Source organism: Hoplias malabaricus, chromosome X2 (genome assembly GCF_029633855.1).
Source record: "Hoplias malabaricus isolate fHopMal1 chromosome X2, fHopMal1.hap1, whole genome shotgun sequence".
In the NCBI taxonomy this organism is placed as follows: domain Eukaryota; kingdom Metazoa; phylum Chordata; class Actinopteri; order Characiformes; family Erythrinidae; genus Hoplias; species Hoplias malabaricus.
The window spans coordinates 22,869,748-22,894,729 of NC_089819.1; the positions used below are offsets into that span (position 1 = coordinate 22,869,748).

The window sequence follows — 24,982 nt, forward strand, 5'->3', positions numbered from 1 at the left end:
CCTTAAACATCAGATAATTTGTCTCCAGCAGTACATCAGTCTTTTGAAGTCCATCACCAGGCTTGCAGCCAAGTAGTAGTAGTGATCAAGCTATTTGACCAAATAAGTCAGACTAGAATACGTATATCAGTAATCTCTCTCTCTCTCTCTCTATTTTTTTTTTCACAGCAAATAGTTTAAATATGATGTAAGCTTCACTCTATATCCCTTTTTAAATTCTGCTTATCAGCATAGCTAGGCCAGCCATGATGTTTTCTGTGATTGTACTGAGGTAATGCATTGTGTAACTTTCAATTATCTGGGTTTGTAGCTTGAACTGATGCAGGTCATTCACATGAACTTCTCATACTTGAGGTTAACAGTGATGCTAACCAGATGCTGTTGGGGGTTGGAATGCTAACCACTAGTGACACCCCAAGGTCTATTAAAAACGAGCTCCAGCTGATAAGTCATGAATATAGGCTGTGTGAGATCAACTCTGAAGAACTGAAAGCTCTTCTCAATTTTAGGAAGTATTCTAACAGATGTTTTGCAAAAAGAACCGTGTCATCAACTGACTGAATTTGTCTTTGTTTGAAATGGCAACTGGAATTTCTCAGAGTCTCATTTCATGTTTCTGTTGATTTTCAGCACAAATTCAAGAGTTTGGGATTTTCCTGAAAATGTAGGGTACAATGACAAACAGCAAAACGATTCCCATTTTGAAAGCCTTTATACTATTTTTGATATTGTGTCACGTTTTAATTGGGTAAAAGAGAAAACAGCAGATATCTGGGAACACTAATGTCTATTGTTTTGCCTGAGCTTTATTTGCTGGACTCTTCGAATAATTAGGTCTACAGTGTGTGAAATATAATTATATCATCAAGTTGTGTGGTTGGAAATAGATGCATAGATATTTGTAGGTCTCTGCTTTCGTTTAGTTGCAACTCGTATCTTGCCTGCTGTTCAAGTAACCTGTACCCAGACATTTGTCTTGGTGTTTAATGTTGCTTGGCCTAAGATGTAAAAGATTAAACTACTGTGTAACCCTGCTTATTTGGTTTTGAAGTGATCTAAGAAGATTTGGTGCAGCCCAATGTTGTACCAAAAATACAGAACTTTTAAAAATGTGTGAATTTATTTAATTTAGTCACAAGTCTGTTACTAAGTCATTATGTCAAAATCCTCATTTAAGACAACACAAGATAATTTACTTTGCTATTCTTCTTGTTGTTAATAATGTGTTAGCATTAATTGATAATTAATAATTGATAGCTTTTCCTCCTGGTTGTCTTTTGCTGGCATTCGTTTTGGGCTTTTTGTTATTTTTTTTGAGGTGGAAGTATTTAAAAATTGTGTATGGCACATCAAAATGTATCTTATCTTTTAGTTCACTAGAGTTGTCTATTCAGGAAACATATAAAAAAGAGAAAAATAAAAAAAGAGACTAGTTTGTAGCTTGGAAATTTCCAGAAGAATGACAAGTCATCCCGCTGTGCTGTCAGGAGAGATATCACCAAGTGCTGAATCTCTCAAGTGCACACCAAAAGTAAGCAGCACTCTTATTTTTAGCACGTCACCCTATTCTGCAGATACATTTGTAAGCTTCATTGTGGTCTAACTTTCGAGGACTTTTCTTGGAGGCCCATTCCAGTGGCTTTTAACTGAAGGGTCCTCTGTCAAGTCCAAGATGGGCTGTTTAGTAGGAGGAATTTAAAATATAAAAGAACACGCCCAGTTAGGTAGCCTCATGTTGTTATTTCAGAAAAGCTTCTACCCCAATTGTTTAAGCAACTGAAAACATTACAGGCTTTTTATTAAAACTTAAGTACACACAAAACTACACATTTGAAGGAGGTTAGCTTAGCGATGTTGTTGAGCTCTCTGATCTCTTGGCTGCTATAAAGATATCCTACTAATATCTTAAATACTTCAGGTCAGAAATTGTTTTATAAAATTTAATATGGAAGATGTTGTGCATAAAGAGTTTATATACCCCACATATGATTATATATGATATATGTTGCTTACTCGGCTATAATTTTCTTAGATTTAATCCATGTTGTGTATACAGTTTATAAGAACTACTTTGCTGAAGGCCTATTTTATTTAAAGCATGAGTGTTTTTTATACACAGTACAGCGTTTATGGATATTTCTTTACCAGGCTGGTGAAAGGGAGATTCACTTTGTGAGGGATCATCGTATGGAATAGTGTTTAGTTCAAGGAGGAAGTTGATGGGGAGAAAAAAGCGGGGGATGGTGAGTAGAGATTTGCAGATTGAAGGAAGCTGGCACCTGATTAGTGCAGGAAGATCCCACTGGAAAATGGCCCTCAGTGGGGCCCCCTTATTTTTCCCTCTAACTCATATGCTAGAGATGTGGAAATAGCATGGCTGCATTCGAACGTGGGTTTAAAATGCCCCTTTTTCTGATTTAAAGTTGGGACACACTGTTATAGGAGTCTATTCCTAGTTTCATTAATATGGTTGGTAATTACAAAAACATTTTAAATTCAATCTAATTCTTGTCGTAATTCTTGTTTTCACATAATTTTAGATTTACCTGTTTTGATGTTTGTGCAGCTGTACAGTGGTTTTTAATTATTTGGCTGTGCCATTGTACACAAATGGGCAGGGAATAACAAAAACATATAAAATATAATTCTTATGTCCATGTCCAAGCCTACACTTTATCACTGAGTAAAATGCCTTAATAATAAAACTGGATATGTAGGATATTTTGGAGAAGGGACAAGTCTTGTTCTTCAAGAACAAGACTAGATCTACCAGAAAATTTAATGCTAATTCTTGACCCAACGGAGAGAAACTGTCATAAGTCAAATAACTGAGTTACCTTTGTGGTATTTGTGTATTTAGTGTGAGTTATTTTGGACACAGTTTACTAAGCTTACTTGATGTTGCCAAGTAGAAGTAGTACAGAGCAGGAGGTGACAGGGAGGCAGATGTGGCTGCTAAAAGAAGCTGTGGCTCTTGATAGTTGAAGGCATATTTCTGTAGAAGTAGTTTCTCTAAGACCCCCGAGAGAGGGAGGTTGCAACAGCACAGCCAGTGTCACTGATGACATCATGGTTCAGACAGTGAACATCTGCATGGATGCCTGATTAGAATTCATTAATGCATTTCTGTCTCAGCTGACACTGTTCTATTGTCCACATATGCGTTAAAAGCTTCACGCCATCATGAGTTCTATTTTTTTCCTCCTTTTTCCTTTTTTCACTTATCTCTCACTAATGTTTATGTTTGAGTATTGGGTTAAAAATACTTCATGGACCCACATGGTTTAGAGCACTGTGTTGCCTACATGGCAGAGGTTGGGTAGCAAATATCAGGAAAAAATGGAAGTCTAGGGTTAATTGAAGACATATTTCATATGATCAAGTGCTTAAATTATTCTCATATCCTTGCACAAGTTGCACATAAAATATGGCATTTTCTTCTTAAGTCCATTTTAAATCTAAGCTGTTGTCAACAAAGCTGATTGCCAAGGCGTAATGATGTAATGGTATTGCTACTGGAGCTGGGTAAGGAAAATTCTTCCATAATAACGGCCTATTCAGTATGAGTGGCAGTTTAAGCCTCAGTGGGGGAAGGATCTCCATTCTGCAGTGCTTTGCATCAGTGCAGAAGCTAGTGTTGTTGCTGCTACTGCTGTGATCTTAATGTTGCTAATACAGCTGCTAAGTAAGTTTTGCTCCTTTGAAATCCTGGCTTACAAGGCTTTATCAATGTTTTCTTCTGCTGGTCAGAGTTTTACATATTCCCCTATGTCCTGCACTTTCACTTGTTAAAGTTTATTGTATGTGATAAACCTGATTGCCTTAGGTTTTGTCACAAGACCTTGTTTGAAGGGAATTATGTGCAGGTGGAAGAATGAAGACTGCATGCATTGTTAAAAGCATTGTTATTTCCTGATAATGATAACATAAATTGAAATTTTTTTTGGGCCTAATAGATAGTACATCTACAACTTTACAAAGTTATTGATAGATGTTTCCTTCATATACTTGTATGGAGACCATTTGAAGCCACTCAATAGAATCATAAGATTTATTTTCATAATTAGTGACATCAGTCCTGAAGGGGTAATTAGCCTTGAACAAGGCTAAAACGTAAATAAGTTCAGCTTTCCCACTTTCTCAAGCCCCTTTTCTCGGTGAGTTAATGAGGTATGTAGTGCTTAGCATATAGAAAGCCCTCTAAAGGGGAGGGAATCAAAACCCACAGGCCCGTGATTTATTGAAAACTTGATCCTGGAGCATATGGGCTCCATCAGCAGACAAACAGTGCCACTGGGATTGAGAATGCCCCAGCTTTTCTAAAGCCACCTGCCTTCCAAAGACACTTCATCTGTGCCCATAGACAGACACGTGACAGCTGCTGTGTGTTTGCGTGTGAGAGTGGATGCTAGGAAGGGGTTTTCCAGGCACATATTGTATAGCTTGTGACTAAGTGTATTGACCAGCAAGGCTGATCACATGCTTCATCAAATATAAGTTTCCCAATCAGCAGATTTGGGTCAGGCCAAGTTATTTGTCTCTGGTGGTTATAGAACAGTCAGTCATGAGTTTGTAGAGTGAAACAGTTGTTTGTTTAATCCAGGGAATGCTGTTGCGTTAGTGTCCAGTTGATAAGATGAGGGCATTGTTTGAACTCTGCTGAGTGTGTCTGCCAGAAGACAATTACACAGATGTTCTATCTGAGTATTGTGTTGTGATAGTATTAAACTGTGTCCACAGTCAGACCATATAACATCCTATATTAATTTCCCACCTAAAAAGCACAAGACATACATCAGTTCCATTTTACTTCCTCTAACCTGTTGTTAACATTGTTTTTTCAGATGCTACTACCAGTTTAATATAACCTTTCAAACACCAGGAATAAAGATGTAAAACAAGCACTAAATCGTCTTCATTGGTGCAGTAAAAGGCTGTGTCTTGCCACCACTGTAATTTCTGTCACTGCCACAACTATCCAGAGGAATTTTTGGACATGACAAAGTCATGACTGGTGAGCAAGAATTGCGTCTGGTTTTACAGGCACAGATTTTCTGTCATTCCTTAGTGTATAATGACAGACATTCAAGTTAATCTGTGTGAAATCTGGCCACTGATCTCCAGAGAAACAAAAGGTCCCTGCGATATCCCTCCTCTTGATGCGCTTCCTCTTGCATAACTCTATCCGGACACAAAAAAATGCATTCTTTTTATGCTTAATTGTAGGTGCAACCTGTCTCTGACATCCTCCAAATGGTGTTTGAGTGGTCTGGTTGTAATCCAAATCACAGTGGCTGATTACACTTGGATTTTCATGCAGACAAGTGAAATCTGAACTGGATCTAATTACCAAAAACACATGTCAATAATGCAAGATGTAAATAGGCCCTGTGACTTCCCTGATTGACTAAACAAATCAGAGTGGTTGTTAAAATAATTTGCATAATGTGTAAAAAAAAAAAAACTTTTACCACACAATGAGACAGATTTTTCTGCACCACTGCTGGCATGCATACATCTTTGAAATGCACAGCATTGGTACTGGGAATTTGCACGTGAAATATGTATGACAAATGTACGCCTGCCAATGAATGGTCTGTCACATCATATTTTTTTTCAAACTGTGTCAAGAACATCATGACTTAGCAGCTTCTGACCTAGTTCCACCTCAGTAAGCCTGAGAACATCCTTGGGCAAGGCAAACCTTCCATTGTTTTAGCATATCTTCATAACTTCACTTTGCTCTCATCTCTAACATCAGTATAAATCATGTTTTCACATTTAATTTTACAACATATCTCATGATCCTGAGTCACATGTTATTCCTTCCTTTGTCAATAAATTGGTTTATGTGTATTGCAGTTAGGCCTGTATGATATGGACAAAAATTCATAACTAGGTATTTTTATGCTAATTGCTTCTGGCTTTGGGTTAACAATTTATATTAATTTAAAAAAATAGATCGTTTTTCAAATTATTTTGAGGTACAGAGATATACCCCCTGTAACATGCATTGTCTTAAAAAAAGCAATCAATTAATAAGAATGTTAATTTTTATTTAAAGTAGAAAGAAGTAGTTCTGTGTGGTAACTGTTAATCAGTTATTTGGTTTTCAGATAAAGAAAAGAATTGATGTGACATGTTCAGCCAATTCATTTCTGCCTCCCAAAGGGGAGATTCAAATCCTTTCATTAGACAATAATAAGAATTGGCTACGGAAAAGAATCAAACTTCACAGAACTAATATAAAGTGCTGAAATGCAAGTTTGGTGACTTTTACACAATAATGCATGACAATATCACAGTGTTCATTTAAGCTGTGAAAATTAGCCAAGAGGAAAATTGTTATAAAGAGATATCTCTTTATTCACAGTGAGTGCTTTCATCATGTTAGATGCCTTTTCTGTTGTAACACTAATGCCTCGTGCTGCTTTTGCTTATTTCATTCCGCATTACTTGTATGCCACCATTTTGTTAGTGGAACAACATTTTTGAGCACCATTATCATTATGATGTGGTTCATGAAATGAGTCAGTTATCTTAAATGTACAGTTTTAGATATGACATAATGTGGATTTACTAACAGCCCTACAATTGACTGACAAAGCCAATGGACTTGTATATACATACATACATACATACATATACACACACACACACACACTCTTTTTGTGGCTACCTGTGGCAATGGGTATTGCTCCTGCCTTTTAAGCGCAGTGAGTAGAATTTAAGCTTACTCTGTGTTTGTTGCTGTATGTAATACTCTGTGTTCAAAATTAAATACCTAAATGAGGCCTAGGCTACATCTCTGCAGTGTGCTCTGTATCAGTCGTCTACATGCAGCTGTAAGTTAGCGCTCTTTTGTTTGCTCTGTTGGGAACCCTGGCATTTTTTTATATATATTTTTATAATAAATCATTCTTCTGCAAAACAATGTGCAAGTTTTGCAAAATTCAGGGAAGCCTGATCTGGGTTCTTTACTGTGTATGTGTGTGTGTATCTGCACCCTCTTTTGTGAGTTGATTAGCTGCTCACTGTAGCATGCAGTGATAAGTATCTCCCATGAGCAGGGGTAATGATAGAAACGTGCAGAATGGTTTGGCTCACGCTGCTTTTGGCTCTCTGATAATGTAAGGAGGACATGATAATTAAATACCCAGGGCCGAAATTTGGCAAAATACAAAAGCGACACAGCTTTAGAAAAGCTTTTGTTAAGTGGTTTTTAGCATTCTAAAGCAGTGCCAAACTCTAGCGCAACAACCAGAAACGAATGTAGTTTGTACAGGTCTCAATGTGTGCAGAATAAATCTGTTGATATTTACATTTGAGTTTAAGTATGATCTACTTTTTATCTGCTATAATGTACTCACTTGCTAATGTTTGGTGTTGAAACTTAGAGGCTACATAATAGTAAAATGAGCAAATGACTGATCTTCACAGATAATACACTTATATACTTAACATTGTGTTGCATGTCTCCTAGAGAACAACCCTTAGTCTATAAGCATCTTATCCTATTTTTACCTGAGAACAGACCAGCTCTGACCCCACAGAAAAACAACATTGTGATTGGCCTTGATCTCTCAGGTCACTCCTGCTGGGTCTAGATCCAAATACATTCTCTATTCAGGTCAGCTAAGTAAGCATGGGTCTGTTGGACAACAAGCACTCCATTGTAGGCCCTGCTTTGTACTAGGCTTTTGCTCTCATTGCAGTCCGCTCCATGACTCAGCGTGGTGTTAATGAGGAATGGCTGGCCACTCAAATGCTGCCAGGGTTCATTTAACCTCCATCAGATGGGCCAGGCCCTGTTGAGGCATGGCTTCCTTTGGCACAGGTTGCCAGTTCATGGCACTCTGATTCCAAGCCTTCGGTAACTTCATTGCTGACCTCTGTGTGAACAATTCACACTTTAGACTGGAGCATATAGTTCTAGTTTAACACCTGATTTGCAGAAATAATCTCTGATTTTATAACATATCAGAAATCCTTAGCAAGATTAATTCAGGGAAGATTCATTTTCACTTTTCACTGAAGAAATATATAAAAGAGCTATTTGGAAATACTTTCGAAAGATTTTGCTACCCTCTGCTCTATTGCCTGTTTTCCTTTCTGTCTCTTTTTGGCCAAGAGTGGTTTAGAGTGCTTATAAGTGCTGACCTCACAAATTTGCAAAATGCTTGAGGATTGACCTTAGTGTTTAATCGGTTATTCTTTTGTGCATTTTTTGCAGTGAAAAAAAGCACTTCACACACTAGAAATCTTTTTTCAGCGTTTTTGTACCTCTTTAATCACAACCTTTTATGATTTGAATAGGACCCACTGTGATTGAAATTTGTTGTGAACTTGTTGGGTCCAAACAACTTTAAGCAGTCCAAGAGGCTTATACAGAACTCCTGCTTCCAACCTATCCTCTGTAAACTGCATTTATGATAACAAAGTACAGATCACTCAGGAATCAAACCTTTTACAGCTTTTCACATCAAGCCCTCATATATTAGAGGAATTGATATTACAGCAATATTTTTACTGACCCTGTTGTAGCAGAAGTGACCAGGGTGCTTTTCTTCTGCTAGGAACAATGCCCTAATTCAGAACTTGTTTGGCAGCTCTTTCAACCATGACATATCTACAGATGTTTTTGGAAACAAGTGGAAACAAAAGATAATGACATCCTTAAGACAATTAAGATTGCACTACTCTTAAAACAATATTAAGTACGTATCAATTATAAAATATTAAGAACATGTATTAAAAGACATATTTTGAGTCTTTTACTGTATGTATGCATGCATAATGCTTTGTAGCTTAGAAATGAAGCCTCATTGGAGAAGATGAAAAATATTCGTAGCAAAATTTAAAATTTGTTGGTAGTATTCGACTAAATATCTTCATATCTCCTGCAGTTTCCTCTCATTTTTAACATCTTTTGACGTATTGCTGCAGTCTTCTGAAGTGTTTTCATTTATGATCCAGAAATAAATATGTTTTTACCTTAGTGGCATGTCATATAGTTAGACCTTATTAGATTCAGACTCCTTTGCGTTTATGCTTCTATAATGTTTTTTTAGGGGGATTTTCAATGGTGTTCCTGGCCCGCACCCACAGTGGAGTTCGATGTGCTCTGAAGAGAATGTATGTAAACAACGTCCCCGACCTGAGCATCTTCAAGCGTGAGATTACAATCATGGTAAGCTGTGAGATAACCACAGTAGCATGACTGAGCATTGCACTTATCAGAGTGAATTAAAAATAAAAACAAAAACAACTATGTATCTGTTATGCTGCGTAACTGCTACGGTTACACTGATGAAGTTCTCTATGTGCAAGCAGTCTGAAACTGAAAGCTTTGTGTGCAGATATGTTCACCTACTCAGATATGCAGCCAAATCATTAGATAAAAGATTAAGTAGAACGTAACTTGATGAAATTATTCACAGTTTCATTTTTTTAATCACTGTAACACAATGAAGTTAAGCCCATGTTTGTTTATCACTTCTGGAATGTTTTTCTTTTAAATGTTTGCCAAATGTTAGATTAACTTCCTCGACTGGTTTAAGTATTAAAAAATTATTTTTTGTTTGTCCCCCACAGAAAGAGCTGTCAGGCCATAAGAACATAGTGAGCTACCTGGACTCTACCATCAACCCAGTAGGAGACAGTGTGTGGGAGGTTCTCATCCTAATGGAGTATTGTAAAGGTCAGGAACACACCGCTGCGCTCCAAACAGCACCCACTCTCTTTCTCTGCGTTACCGGTCATTCATAAAACATACTCATTTGTGCCTCCACAACATGTACATGTTTAATTAATGATCAGAAAAATGCGTTATGAAAGATCTCTAATGGAGACGATATATTTTAATCAAGTCAAATTTACTTGTATAGTGCTTTTTACAACCTGATGGTGTCACAAAGCAGCTGCAGGGAAATTGAGAATTAAAACAATATTTAAATTAATAAGTAGTTTCCACTAGTAAGTAACAGTTTTGCACAGATATTGACTGAGATAATCCACATATATTTCATAGATTTACTATGAAGCTCTGCATGGAACCTGTGAGAAGTAAAAATTATTCTATGACTTTTTGCCAGAAGTAAGAATATTATTAAAAACCGCTAACTCATGTGTATAGCATTATTGGTGTCTGTTAGATATATTGCTTCCCTTTAACTTTGTAAATATTTGAGACTTACAGTACAGTAAGATTTAATGTATAACTATACATTCTAAATATCCTGTATGTCATATTCTGTCTCTTGTAGCGGGCCAGGTAGTGAAGCAGATGAACCAACGGCTGCATGTTGGCTTCAGTGAGGCTGAGGTCCTCACAATCTTCTGCGACACCTGTGAGGCTGTGGCCAGGTTGCACCAGTGTAAAACCCCGGTCATCCACAGAGACCTGAAGGTAATGTAGTTTGCACTCAGTATAATTGAAATGCCAAAGAATGAATTGATTGCATTTCTGTAGAAAAAGCATCTATTTATTTAATTTATTTATCACTGCGGCTGGTTTTGGTGTAATACAGAACTTTTTAGTCAGCCTTTAAAGATGTTTTAATAATATTATTACATCTAGGTAGTCATTTTATATATAAATTTAAAAGAAAGATCTCTGCTGCAGTTTACAACGCAAGCACCGACTCGCCCTGTTTTTCCTGTGTTCTTAAGTAAAACCCTAAGTCTGTAGGGACAAATCTTAGGCGTCACTATTTCAGCCTAAGTGCAAAATTAATTTATTCACTGTCTCCATTTGCCCTTCCTCCCTCTGTCTTTTGTCTAGTTTAAGTCTTTAAGCTCAGTATTTCCCTCTGCACCAGTTTGTTAATTTATATAAACAAAGAGTGAAGAGGGAGGAGGGAGATAGCAGACCTGGTAAGGACAAATTGTGTTCGTCTCTCTCACCAAGTTGTGGCACTAGACATCAATTCCCATATCTCGTTGTCCTCCCTTGTAATGTTACTAGCGAACTTTAGAAAAACCCATGCACAAACAGAATTGTTTAGGCACAGTCTGATGGGTGATGCTGCCTGAAAGGAGCACAAATGCCTTTTGGCAGGAACCTGTGGGAACTTGCCAGTGGTGCCAGTCACCTGAATCTTTTAGCCACCAGTAAGAAGTAATAAACAATGTCAGTTCTCAGTGCTCCGGTTCTCAAGTGGTGTTAGCTGTGTTCATCTGATGCTGCAAACTCCATTAACAGAATCTTTTTCCAGAAAATACACGGATTTAAATTTTTTTAAACCCTCTATGTATTTGAAAACAGCACAGAAACAAATATTTCACATGTTGAAACAGAGATTTTAATTTTTAAAATATTTGCTCATTTTGAATTAGTTGCCAGCAAAACAAGTTGTGACAGAAGAATGTTTACCCCTGTCTTGCATTACTTGTCCAATTTTTAACAACTGCCTGTAAACTGAAGAAACCAATTGCTTGACTCCATTCTTCATAAACGATTTCATCTGCCGAACTCTTTGGGACTTTATTACAGTATTTTTCAATGTGTCTGAACTAATTTAGCACATCTTTCACTATGGGGCAGTGCTGTTGTAATGCATGTGCAGAATATGGATAGACATTTTCTGAAAAATGGCATCATGTTGCTCTGAAAACGGCATCAGTTGCAGCTGACGTCACTGTGTAGAGTAGTCCCCATATTGGGGACAAACATTTGGTTACCCACTGGCACACAACTCAAAAAAAACACACCTGTGATGTTTAAAATTCTTTATTGTTTCTGTCAACACTTTTAGTCCTTATATAAACATTTAAATTAAAGAAACATAAGTATGGATCTCTGATCATTTTATCCGTGTCAAGTTTGTAAACAGAGCCCTGTTCGTCTGTGTCAGTCTGTAGTCCCAAAATAGCACCATACTCCCTACATAGTTCACCTCACAGATAATTAAACTAATTAGACTTCACCCAGACAGTAATTAGACACTAATTTGACAGAGAAACGTAAACCCTGTAACTGACTAAATTATTTTCAACATACTACGATGTTGAAATAGTGCGGAAACCATTATTTTATGACGTACTCTGTGCCCTACAGAAAGTGTAGGGAGATTTTTAGATCTCTGTGATCACTCACATTTTCAAACAAGGAAAATGACTATTATATTTTAAGCCAAAACAGAGAAGTTATTTAGGCAGACAGTGACAATAAAATATTATCCTCCAAATATCTGTTCCACTCAGAGACAGTGGGATCAGACTATTTACCTGTAAATGGAGAAAAGAATCAGACAAACTAAATTGTGGCCTGTGTGTGTAGTCTGTTACGTGTTAAAACTTTAGTGAAAGAACACAGTTACTGAAGCTTGTATATAATATGTGTATGAATCTCACTCAGATTTGGTCCCAAGAGCAGAAAAATGCATTGGAGTATGATGTACTCACAGTTATCCTTTAGATCCCATGACGAAAATCATAATGTAGCTAATATACTGTAACTGTCTTTTATCCTCATGGTGCTACACCATGGCTTTGCTTCTGAGTGTTGACTCTCTCCAGCACAGGAGGAAATGTATCCCATCTGTTTACATTAGTGCTACACTCTGAATATGCTCTATTATATATACAGGGTTAGTCAAAAGTCGCAGGACACCCATTTATTTCTTTGATGTGCTACATGACCACCCTCCCATTGGGGAAAAACTTGCCCTTGATCCAATATGGTGGCTTTCCATATGGCAGTCATGTTCCAGACATTGGTTAAAAGATAGCCCCCCTCAACCATTATTTACTGGGGTATTCGGATAAAACTGTGTCCTGCGACTTTTCACTCAGCCTGATACTTCTCTGAAACGTTCAGTGGTATCATGTATGGTAGTTGAAGGACTCTCCAGGATCTGCTGTTTCACACAGAGTAACCTGATTCTTGAATTGTTGCACTATTTGCCCTTTCAGTGTTTCAAAAAATGATGAGATCCTCCCCAATCTTTACTTCTGACTCAGCATCAATGAGATTCTTTTTTTTAAAACCAATCATGTCACTGGCCAGTTTCCAATGAACCCAATTTGTATTTAGCCACATTGCACGATTTTACCAGTCATTGTTGCCCTGTAATAATATTTTGTGATGTGTTGCTGGCATTTTTTTTTTCAAAAATCTGTTTTAACATCTGAAACATTTTCTTTGATTCACTTTATATTAAACATAGGGTTTAAATAATTAGTAATTTAGTGTGGTCTAGGGTGTTTCTGTTATTTCTCCCCCCTCCTCTATCTTTTTTGTGCTGATGTGTCTGTCCAATTTATTGCAGGTGGAAAACATCCTCTTGAACGATCAGGGGAATTATGTTTTGTGCGATTTTGGGAGTGCCACCCACAAAATGCTGCACCCACTTAAAGATGGTGTGACTGCTGTGGAAGACGAGATTAAAAAGTAAGACCTTTTGAAATTTAAGAATCAGTATGTGGGCTGAGAATTACCAGTCCTTTAATTTTCATGTGTCTTGCCCACGGTTTGTCTCATAGAAAGAATATAATGCATTATTTAACAGATATTTGAGCAATAAATCCATATTTAATTTGACTGAGTACTAGAAAGTACTAGTAAACTTGCTGTAAAATCATGACATTATGTAAATGTCTGATGTTATATGTGTACCAAGTAGTTAAACTGTTTTTCCTGAAAGAGTTAATAAAGTTAATTACTGGTTAAGTGTTAAAATGGAATCATAATATACTGGGCCCAATCTGTTCTTAGTTTTTAGAACATTTTAAATAGGTGTAATTTCTGACATTAAAAGAGATACACATTTGGAGTTAAGTGTGTCATACTGAGAATAACAAACATGCCTCAAAAGAAATGTTAATGGACAGTTATGTAATTTTGTAAGCTACAATCTGGATTATGCTATTCATAATATACGTATAGGAACATCGGTAAGCACCTTTGAGCTTCTCATACTTGTGTGCAGATACACGACCCTGTCGTATCGAGCCCCAGAGATGATTAACTTATACCAAGGGAAAGCCATTACCACCAAGGCTGATATCTGGGTAAGCGCATGCACGCAAAGGTTACCACACCCACACAAATGCACACACTGACATACCCCTTCGTTTTTCTTGCTTGTCCTGACTCTCCATTGCACTGCTATGCCGGAGAGCTGGTTTGGCTGGGCAGGTGACGCAAGCTCCAAAGCAAAACTGGTTTCCTCTGAATATAAGGGCTCTCAAAGGGGAGGAAGTCCCTTTCTTCCCCTGAAATGGTTGCCTGTTTTCTGTTGTTTATATATCAAAGTACATTGAAGGAAATGGAGTCTAATATCTGTCACTTAAAAGCCCTGGTCTCGTCTTTTATTTAGTTCCCTAATGCTCATGTGTGGAAATGCCGTTCTCTGACTTGACTGATGTAGACGGGTGTGATTTTTAATCGCTTGTTTAAATGAGAACACACACAGGAAGTGGGTGCTATCTGTTCTGCTGTGCCTCAAAATCCACTCTAGGTTGGTTATTAAAGCTTGGAAAAGTACTTTAATAAGTTAAGATAAACATGGCTTAAGAACACCAAGAAATAATAGGATGAAGTGAATGGAATAGTTTTTTTTTAAATAAACACAATTCTGACAAAACCCCTAGTTGGATCAGTTTGTCAATGATTAACACTTTACAGTTAATAAGCTTTGTGTCTGACATGCCTTAGAGCACCTATGCTGCTGTACTGTTTTCACTACTTTGATATATTTTTAGTTTCGACAAACACTGAGTTATGAAAGTGAGTTTTATGTACTGACTTGTAATTTACCCCGTACCTAACTGAGATCATCGGGTCTTCGGGAGCATCAGGCGGATCTGATTCACTGAAGCTTCACAGGCAAAACTAATCCGTTTTTTCCTGCTCACACTTTCACTTTCCTGCGCACTGTTTATGCACACATTAAGTCAAACCACTTCATTTAAATAATAATAATAAAAAAAGAACTGTTAAATGTACTTTATGATGCTTCAAACATTAACAAAGTTAAAGGAATCATTAATGTAATGTGTTATGGCAGGTCAAGTATTATTGCTTTATCCCAAACAGCAGTCATGTGAGGTGCAAACGAGTCCAAATACAGATGTTAAAGAGAAGCCAGTATATTTTTGGCTTGTCTCTGTTCTAAAGAAGTGTGTGCCACTTGCCACAGAAAACTTCCTCTTCAGCACACATTCTAAGAAAGAGATAGAGAGACTGTTCAAGTTATCGCCTTGTCTCACAAAAATAAATAATCAAATAAAGCATTAAAACACAAAAACCTAAAGAGAATCCTAGGCTCAGGGCTCCCATGTGATGCATGTTAACAGCCACAGCCACATGGACATCATGTTAGAGCAGGCAAAGATAAGAAGAGGAAATGCATGACAGTGTTTCCTGTATTAGACTTCCCCTAAAAATAGAATGGATTCTACAAGACAGCACAAAACATGTTTGTGTCATGTAGATTATCCTAACAATGCCTTATTTATTAAGAAAATAGACTTTTTTAATGTTTCAATGGGCAATATCAATGGGGTTCAGTTTATGTTACAGTCTGGGGAGAAATAAACCCTCATCCCCTTCTCTCTCCCCTCTTAGGCACTTGGATGCTTGTTGTACAAGCTGTGTTTCTTCACGCTCCCTTTTGGGGAGAGTCAGGTTGCCATATGTGACGGAATCTTCAGTATTCCCGACAGTTCGAAGTTCTCCTCTAAACTTCACAGTTTAATCAGTGAGTATTATCAGTCACACCTTTCCTTGATGTCAGTTCACTGGAGGAGATGAGTATGATCAAATCTCAAAATGCATAATTAACACAGAAAATGTGGTGATCCGAATTGAGGTTACTTGGGCAGTAGTGCCACCTTGTGGCGATTTTGAGGTGCTACTTTCATCAGTATGTTTACCATGCTATCACTCATTCATAAATCTTTGAATTCATACTTACTCACTTGTAAAGATTCATTTGTAAATGTAGTCACAGATTAACTCAAATTAATTTGATGTTTGTATTATGAATGTTATATTATATGATGTATCCAAACAGATGTTATAATAAATAATAAACTTGGGGGTATTGTTCAGGATATATCACGAGTAATTACTAACAAGAAATCATTTCAAAAAGCAAAACTGAACATGCATTTATAGTTTATGGGATTCCTAGTAGAAATCAAGAATTAAAATAGCATTAGACTATGTTCACACATGTCTCCATCAAAAACACGAGTGTTTCAGATGATTTCAAACGGAAAAACGCATTCAGACTTACGGACATGACAATGTGTAACATTAATAAAACTCAGCTGAACTTCTCACAGTGTGATGGGTGGGGTTTGTATTTGCTTGTGCAGATTCATTCACTCATGTGCAAGATATCAGCAACACATTGTATTTATGGATACAAATATGCTCGTGCGAGCACAGCCTTATGAACAAAACCTATTTGTAGGTTAGTTTCTGTGGGCGGCTGTGTTTCTGAGTTGGCTGCTAACTATCATGGCAACACGGCTACTTTTTTTTCCTCAGTCATTTCTTTTGTTCAGCCTGTAAATTGATTTTTCTTACTGTAGGATACATGTTGGAGCCAGATCAAGAAAAAAGACCAGACATCTATCAAGTCTCTTACTTTGCCTTTAGATTAGCTGGAAAGGAGTGTCCAGTGCCAAATCTATTTGTAAGTCTTTCCCGTGCTGGTTTAGGAATTACAGATTTTTGCCTCAGAGATTTTTACCCAGCTTGTAGCAGTTGTAAGTGGTGGTGAGTATTTGGCTTTGTTTCTGATGACAGAACTCTCCCATCCCCACCTCGCTGCCAGAGCCATTGACAGCTAGTGACATCGCTGCTAAGAAGAGCATGACGAAAGCCAGGTATTTGTGTGGACAGAAATTTTACATTTTCTTTTATGTTGAACTGAAAGCTATGGTTTATTTATTTAATTACTTAGAAAACAGAATGTGAGAACGAAAAGACTAGTTTGTTATTTTGTTACTATTTATGTAATTACAGTGGAACCTTTACTAATTAACGCCTATACTAAGGAACTTTCCAAGATACGAACCGGGCATTTGAATATTTTTTGCCTCCACCAATGAACCATGACTCTAGAAACAAAACTGAGCCTCCGCCGAGCCAGCGGCTGGAAATGGCCACTGACCCCAATAGGCAAATCTCCCAGCGCCCAGACTTGAGTGAGCTTTTAAGATTAGCGCATTGTAGCTTTAGCAATTTAGCATTAGTGTAAATAGCAGACATCGAAATTCGTGCTAAGTTAAGCCGTATCTACGCTTCTTCTCCCCACATTCACCCACCTACTCTCCGTTATTCCCCCCACCCCCCACCTCCCGTCATACAGCCAGTGCCTGTGTTACTCCTCCAGCCAGTCGTCACGTCTTCAAGGTAGCGATGTGAAACCACTTAAAACTTTTCCATTACTGTTACCACTGTATTTCTCTTTTATTTTTAGTAATTCTACATGTATTTATTTACTAATTCGTTGTAAACATATATCAGTGCAAAAAGTGTGACTTTCGGGGTGGGGGCTGGAACACATTAATTGCTTTTCCATTATTTTAAATGGGGAAAATTGACTCGAGAAACGAACTTTTCTACTTATGAACCGAGTCACGGAACGGATCAAGTTCGTAAGTAGAGGTTCCACTGTGCTGTGAAAAGTCAAAGACCACAATTCAGTTATTTAATTTCCAGTTCCAACTTTGTAAGACAACCACAATTTTCATATCGGATTCACAGTACTTACCTGTGAACGTACAAGATACATTTTTGTCTTTGAGGGCAAAAATCACAGATTTCTTTCTGTTCTTCCACTGTGAGAAGACAACATCATTATGGGCCTGAAATGAAGTGTGACTAGGGTTACTGAGAAATATTGACCGAAGAACCATGGTCACAACTGATAAAACTTGGATACCAACAGTAGTGTAAATAGTTTAAACAGTGGCTTTATTAATTTCTGCAGAATAACAGAAACCGTGGGTCCTACGGAAACATCCATTGCTCCGAGACAAAGGCCAAAAGCAGCCAACAGCAATGTCCTTCCATTGCCTAACTCAGTAACTCCTGTGAAAATGACTGTCCCTTCTGCAGCAGTTAGCAATGGTCAGAAAGGTAAGGCTCTGTTTAATATTCCTACAGGGTTTTTGTCTGTCCTTTCCAAATTCAGTCTACACTCTATTGCTTTTAATCTGTGGTATTTACTCATTCATGCATTATCTGTAAAATGCTTATTCTGTTCTGGTTTGCGGTGGGTACAGAGCCCGCTTGGAATCCACCCAGAATCACTGGCTAAAAGGCAGGAACACACCCTGGAATGGGCACCAGTCTGTCACAGGGCTCACATATTCTCACACACACACACCTGTGGACTTTTTGGATAGCCAGTCCACCTACCAGCTTGTGTTTCTGGATTGTGAGAAGACACACAGGAGCACCTAAAGGAAACCCACACAGGGAAAGCACACTCTATTCTTCACAGAAAGTGACCTGAGCAAGGGTTTGAACCCCCAAATCTGGGACCCTGGAGTCCCGTGGCATCAAAAGTACCTGTTGCGTCACCATGTCACCCATATAGTATTTTACACAGTTTAAACAGTGAGCAGCTTTAATAGAATGTGGTAACCCCTGTGTGTGGATTTGTTTTTATCAGCTCAAGGGAATGGCCAGACAGCAGCTGTGCAGGTGCCAAGCAGCAATCAACAAAACAGAGTTTTACAGCAGCTGCAGCCTGGAGACCTAAGATTGCAGCAACTTCATCAACAACAACAGCCACATCCTCATCATCATCAGCAGCAGCAGCAACAGCAACATAATATTCACCAGCAGCAAGTCAATGCACAGCAACTGCAGTACATGCAGGTAATGCCTATATGTGCTGATTACTTCCCCAACGTTATCCCAAATCTAGGTGCATTCAGGTTACATCTGAGGCCAAATGTTTACACAAACCTAGGACTATGCAATGGCCACTCCAGTACATTCACCTTGTTGTGCAAATTTGGAGAAATGCTTAAGAGCAATGCTTTGTTGTCCTGCTGGAAGATCAGTTTGGTGTCTACATGATTATTCCTCCTTCATGATATTATCTACTTTCTGAAGTGCAGTAGTCTATTTCAAAGCAGAGCATGATGCAGTCACCCCATTCTTTACAGCTGGTATGGGTTCTTTCAATTAAGTCTTCACCCCTTTTACTTGACTTGGTTTAATGTTAACGTTTTTGCCAGTGTTTGTTTAGCTGTGTCACATATTTGCACTGCCTTCTTGAACACGGTAGCATTTGTCTTCTTTTGTCATACAGTGTTTTATACAGTTGCTTTTAATGTCTATAATGACAGTGGTTGTTAACAAAGAGGAATCAGGGTTGTGAAGAGTCACTGTTTCAAATGAGAACAAGCCACTTGCTTTTCAATAGTTTTAAACAGTTTATTGATGTAAATGAAGTGGATATCATGAAATGACAGGAAACATCTAACTGGAAAATTGAGTTTGAATGTGTGTAGCCCGTGCATCATTTAAAAAAAACTTATTTAAAATAACTGCCTTTCTATGCATTATCCTTCTTCACTAATTTCAGCTACAGACCGACAGATGGCGCTGTTTGTTAGAATGGAGAGAGACAGAATGTGTTAGTAGAACAGCAGGTGGTCAGCTGGTTAATCGTGTCTTACTCTGTTAATGGTTCAGATGGCCTAACACAGCTGTCTCACAACTGCTCCAAAACAGCCTTCTCCACTTGTCTGTTTGTGGCTCTGAAATGTGTTCAGCTTCACAAGCGTTTACACTCTGTTCTGCTTTATTATTCACATATGTCCAGTATCTTTTTTTTTTTCCTTTGCTCTTTGTTTATTTGGGAGTTCAGTGTAGATTGCAGAGCGTCACCTGTACTTGTTAATGTCTGTCCTTTGAAATGAAAAGGATCCAGACTCGAAAGCTGTTTGCTAGAACATAGTACAAATGGAACGTACCCTCTTTAGGGAACAATATATGTGATTTTCCAGCAAATTTGTGCTACAATTATAGTGCAAAATATTCACTAATGCATTTTTTAAAAAATTTAAAAAGTGCATTATCTTGGATTTAAACATATATTTAAAGTTAATCTCACTCAGTGAAATATTTCATGTAATGATGCCCCTGTTATTATATATTTGGTTTCTCTCCCCTTCTTTTATGTCTTCTGTTTCTCTGTCTCTGCAGTATCAGGCCATACAGCAGAGCCTCCAGATGCAACAGCAGCAGCATATGCTCCAACAACAGATGCTGATGCAGCAGTCCATGTATCACCCCCAGCAGCAGCAGCAGCAGCAGCACTACGTAACCCTGGTGAGCTCTCAAACTCTCGGACAGCAGCAGCACTCAGTCGGCCGTGAAAGGCAGCACTCGGGTGCCAGCGACCTGCCCATTTATTCGTTCTCTTAAAGGGAACACGCAGCGGATGCTAGAAATTCAATTTGTAAAATAATGAGTATTATAAAAGTACACACATCTCACTATTCAAGACATATTGGCTCCTCTATGGACTCATGTCCTTTGTTTAGAAGAAAACAACTGGAATCATGTCCGCTGTGGCATCTAAAGCCCATGTTTGGATATTTTATTCAGTTTAAATTCAATTAAATTTAAAGACTTAGGATTTTGGGCACTGTCTGGGCCAGAAGAAAGCAGCATGACTTGGGTCAAGTCACCAATATGTGTGTAGTCGTACTACTCACTTTAGAAAAGTCCAATTGGATTTCACCACTCTGCCTCCAATATTAATTTGGCCGCTCACACCCACTGCAAAGGCTCTTTGTGCCAAACGGTTTCCAAGTCCAAGCTGATGCCAGTCGGTCGCATCCGTCAGTGATTTCTCCAAAACGTATTTACGCTAAACAAGTGCAGATAACCGACTTTCTCTAAATACATAATGTTAAGACGGAGCAATTTTTAGCTCATTTTCCACCGAATGGTTACCATCTGTTTAATTTCAGATGCAATCTGCTCCATGTGAAGCCATCAGGGGATTGAATAGGGGGTGAAATCGACCAATTCTCTGTGTTAAATCGTAACATATGAAGCAATTACACTGTAGGGAAATGCGAGGGACATTGTGTCACACTCTCTCTGTCCTTAATGGTCACTTTGGGTCAAAAAGGCCCTAGTGTATTTTTCCCCACACAGCATTTTTTTTTAATGCGGAGGGAAAAAGCATTTGTACGAAAGTCAAAGTTTGTGGGATTATTTATAAATGTGTTGGTGGAGGGTAGGTTTTTAAAATTTTATTTATTTATTTATTGTGTTTTGTTTTGTTTTTATTATGTAATAAAATGGACTCTACCATGTGTATCACATTAAGAAATATAAGTGTGGGATCTGCCTTTTTAAAGTCTCCTTTGTGTGTCTGTGTATCTGCATATTTGTGCTGTTTATAGCAGTAACTGAGCCTGAATATTTAGTTATTCCATATTTATACTTATACACAGTGCTTTAAAATGGGATGTTATGGGGTACATAATCCTACATTCTAACACTGAATAATAACACTGAGCGCAAGAGAGGGAGAAAGATGGCTTCAGGAAGGGCGAGGAATGTTATAAACCTCCTATTGTCGTTTCAATTACCTGTGCTCATATTACTATTATTAAGTTACTTTGCTTTCTCTCTGCAGATGCATCAGTACCAGCAGGCCTTTGCTGCTCAGCAGCAGCAATGCACCGCTGCTCAGCAGGTCCCCTACGCTTCTCCCCTGGAGTTCCAAGCCCCTTTGGGTTCATATAACCCTGCTGTGCCATCCCCTGTGGATACTCCTTTCACTAATCCCAGGTAACCATCTCCATCTACGTAAAGCCATCAGTAATGTGTATCCATCAACTCTATCAATTAACTGCAAACGTCTTTCGATCAGATGTTAAATTATGTTTAATGATGAAATGTTATTTCTTGCAGTTCTATTGTTTTCATCGTTAATGTTTGTGTAACATGTTTCCTGACTTCTCTGTAATTAGTGGATAAGGAGATTTCTAAATTTAAAATTGTATTTTTGTTCTTTTTGATCACAGAACAGCTGTGCCTAGTTCAGATGTGATCAGTCCCACTCTTCAGCCTACTAACCCTCCCGACATGTCTCGCTGGAACCCCTTTGAAGAAGATAACTTCTCCAAACTCACAGAAGAGGAGTTACTGGACAGAGAGTTTGACCTTCTGCGAGCAAGCAAGTGTTGCAGTTTGTTTTTAAGCCTTTCACTGCACATAAGTCCAAAGTTAAATGTTAGATTACATACAGATTTTAAAAATGTTGGAGTGTTTGAAAGGAAAGTAGATGTTGGTCAAGACTTACATAGCTAGCTATTAGACTATGAGAGCCCCAGCATTGCCTAAATATGAGCTCACCCACATTAGTCACATGTTACAATCCTTGGATATTAAAGATGGATATTAAAGAGGTCTTCAGTGATTGATAATTCTGAAAAGTCTTTTTTACCTACACATATATCACTTAATTTGATGTAGTCTTCTGCAGCTGAAAGTAGTGTTTCTCTCACTCTCCAGCAGAGGGCCTCTGTGTCTCACTGTAACACCTCTCTCTCTCCTCCCTCAGAGAAACCAGTGGAGCGAGTGGTCAGCGTGGAGGTTGCTGGTGCGGAGCGGCAACCGCCTCTTATACCCGAGGACCCCTTCGGCTCTGTGCCCTTCGTGGCCAGCGCAGGCAAGTTCTAGCAGCCGGCAACTTCCCCAACCTGCAACGAAAAGACCCTGTCCACTGAGTTTCCTGTTACTGTCCCCTCATGCTCATGTACGGTCTCCCCTTCGATTCCAAACTGTGCACCTTGCTTCCTCTGGACACCATCAGTCACTTCTGGAGCTGGCAGTGTGGCATTATCGGAAGTCTCTTAAGTATAGTTAGAAATCTGTGTTAAGCATAGGTATATTGAGGGTATCAATCTTTATTTAAGCAAAATGAGTATCTGACACATTTAGAATAGGATTAATGTACAAGGGCCCGTAAGGTCAGGCTCATAGTGAAGTGCTACATAGCAATAAGAATAGCCTCCACAGAGTGCAAAAATATGTATAATGTCCTACATTTTTGTGCAGGAACATATTGAAATATGAGTCATACACTAGCAAATAAGGTTTGTAGAACTGCAGTTACTACTTCCATCTTTTTTTCAGTTTGAAGGACAAGAGTGGACAATACTCTTGTGGAATAATGAAGCCCGTATGCAGTAATTCCATACAAAGACAGGGCTTTCTAGTGCCTCCGTGCTTTACATTCTAGTTTGCCTTTGCACTTTAATGCTGTAGGAAGGAAACGTCATTTTTAGGCCTTTATCAATTAAGGAAGGTTAAGTCGTCTGCAGACATTTTTCACAAATTAAGGAGAAATAATGTGTTGCAAAGCAGAAAATCACCGTTTTTGTTTTCCCTGCTAAAGGTTTCCTGTTGAGAAATGATTTTAAAACCAGAAAAATGGGAAAAACAATGCATCATCCAAGCAGCAAAAGTAATTTTACATGAAAAAGTGCAACCAAAACCCTTATACTTCACTTGTGAAAAGGATGCTAATAACATGTTATACGTATTAATTTTGGCACTAACATGGTAAATAGCGTCAGTTTGGCATGAAAGAATCGTCCAAATTCTTGAGCGGACTGATTTAACTTTTACCAGAAGCTACATATATTTGTCTCTATTAGCTTATATCTTTTTTTTTTTTCCATAGTTAATGTTAATAATTGTGGCGAAAGCCAGGATTTCTCAGGTACACACTCACGGATCTCGCTTAATGAAACACTTCCAGAGATCTTCATTGCCACTGTGTTTACTCAACTTAAAAACATGCCAATTTCTCATGGAGTTATCACAAGTTTCTATCCAGTGTTAAAATTGGCTTCGGTTCCCTCATTGAGCCTTATTCCTTTTTTTTTTAAACTGTGAAGATACTTTGAGTTGCCAATTTTGGGAACGTTGGCAGGTTCATCAAGTTAGGGTGAGTTTAGACACATAATCAGAGCACTGTTGGATCTGCGAACGGAACTAAATGTGCACGGTCCTCATTTTCCTGTGGGCTTCCTCTCCCCTCCCCTCCCTTCTTAAAATGTGATGCTTTGCTATGTAGCCTGTGCTAGTGCACATTCACTTTTTCTTGTTCACTTGTTAGTTTGTGCCATAGAACCAGGCTGTGTCTGAGAATGCATGGACCTTCGTTTGTTAAAGCTCAGAAAACATATCGCTCACGTTGCTGCATTTTCTTTGTGGCTTTTTTCCCCCCCCATATTTCAGCAGTACGTAGTTTCAAGTCTCTCAGCAAATCATTAATATGAAGATTTACGCAGGGAAAGGTTTAAGCTTAGTCCTGGGTACTGTTTGAAAAACCATTTTAAAAAAACTCGATGTAAGCTGTGTGTAGATAACACCCCTGTCCCCGTTTTTACTCGGATGTTTTCGTAGGTGCTCGACATACGACATACTTTACTAAGACTTTCTTTTACCAAAGGTAAGTTGACCATCCAGTTTTAGTTCACATGCTGGATTCCTATTCGTTTCATTCACTCATCTCATTATCCACTTTAGTTCTGACCAGCATCAGAACATCTTCCATTACCGGTGTGATTATTATTATTATTTTTATGTTTTAACTTTTAATTGCAATCATTTGGTTTTTGTACAAGATAAAGACAGCCATTCTCAGAGACATCTTGGTTGAGTGGTGTGTTTATGGGAATAATTCTGAATCAAATTGAGAATCATGACTGAGCCATATTTTTTATCATGAACATGCATGCACAAAGGAACAAAAAGGGTACGTTGCCATACGGACTGGAGTGTTAGTTTACATGTTCTTTGTAAAGGGTTTTGCTCATAGACTTGAGGGCATGTGATGACAAAGTTACTACAAGCTGCATTTTTGTTTATTACTTTCTTTCACTCAGCCCTCATTTCAAAGCTCTTCATCAGACTTCCAGTATATTCAGTGCTCTGCTGTCGCCGCCGTAGTTAGTTGTAGCCACTCCG

At 38.2% G+C, this 24,982-nt stretch overlaps 1 protein-coding gene across 1 annotated transcript in view; it reads left to right on the forward strand.

Annotated features, from left to right (window-relative positions):
- LOC136677228 (BMP-2-inducible protein kinase-like) overlaps positions 1-24,982 on the forward strand; it is a 39,259-nt gene that overhangs the window by 7,958 nt on the left and 6,319 nt on the right. Inside the window, exons 2-15 of the mRNA XM_066654699.1 lie at positions 9,072-9,190; positions 9,595-9,700; positions 10,266-10,408; positions 13,272-13,393; positions 13,932-14,013; positions 15,572-15,704; positions 16,546-16,649; positions 16,763-16,842; positions 17,952-18,100; positions 18,639-18,847; positions 20,186-20,311; positions 21,636-21,790; positions 22,027-22,178; positions 22,566-22,673. Coding sequence (XP_066510796.1) covers positions 9,072-9,190; positions 9,595-9,700; positions 10,266-10,408; positions 13,272-13,393; positions 13,932-14,013; positions 15,572-15,704; positions 16,546-16,649; positions 16,763-16,842; positions 17,952-18,100; positions 18,639-18,847; positions 20,186-20,311; positions 21,636-21,790; positions 22,027-22,178; positions 22,566-22,673 — 1,788 coding nt within the window. The remainder of the gene's footprint in view (positions 1-9,071; positions 9,191-9,594; positions 9,701-10,265; positions 10,409-13,271; positions 13,394-13,931; positions 14,014-15,571; positions 15,705-16,545; positions 16,650-16,762; positions 16,843-17,951; positions 18,101-18,638; positions 18,848-20,185; positions 20,312-21,635; positions 21,791-22,026; positions 22,179-22,565; positions 22,674-24,982) is intronic.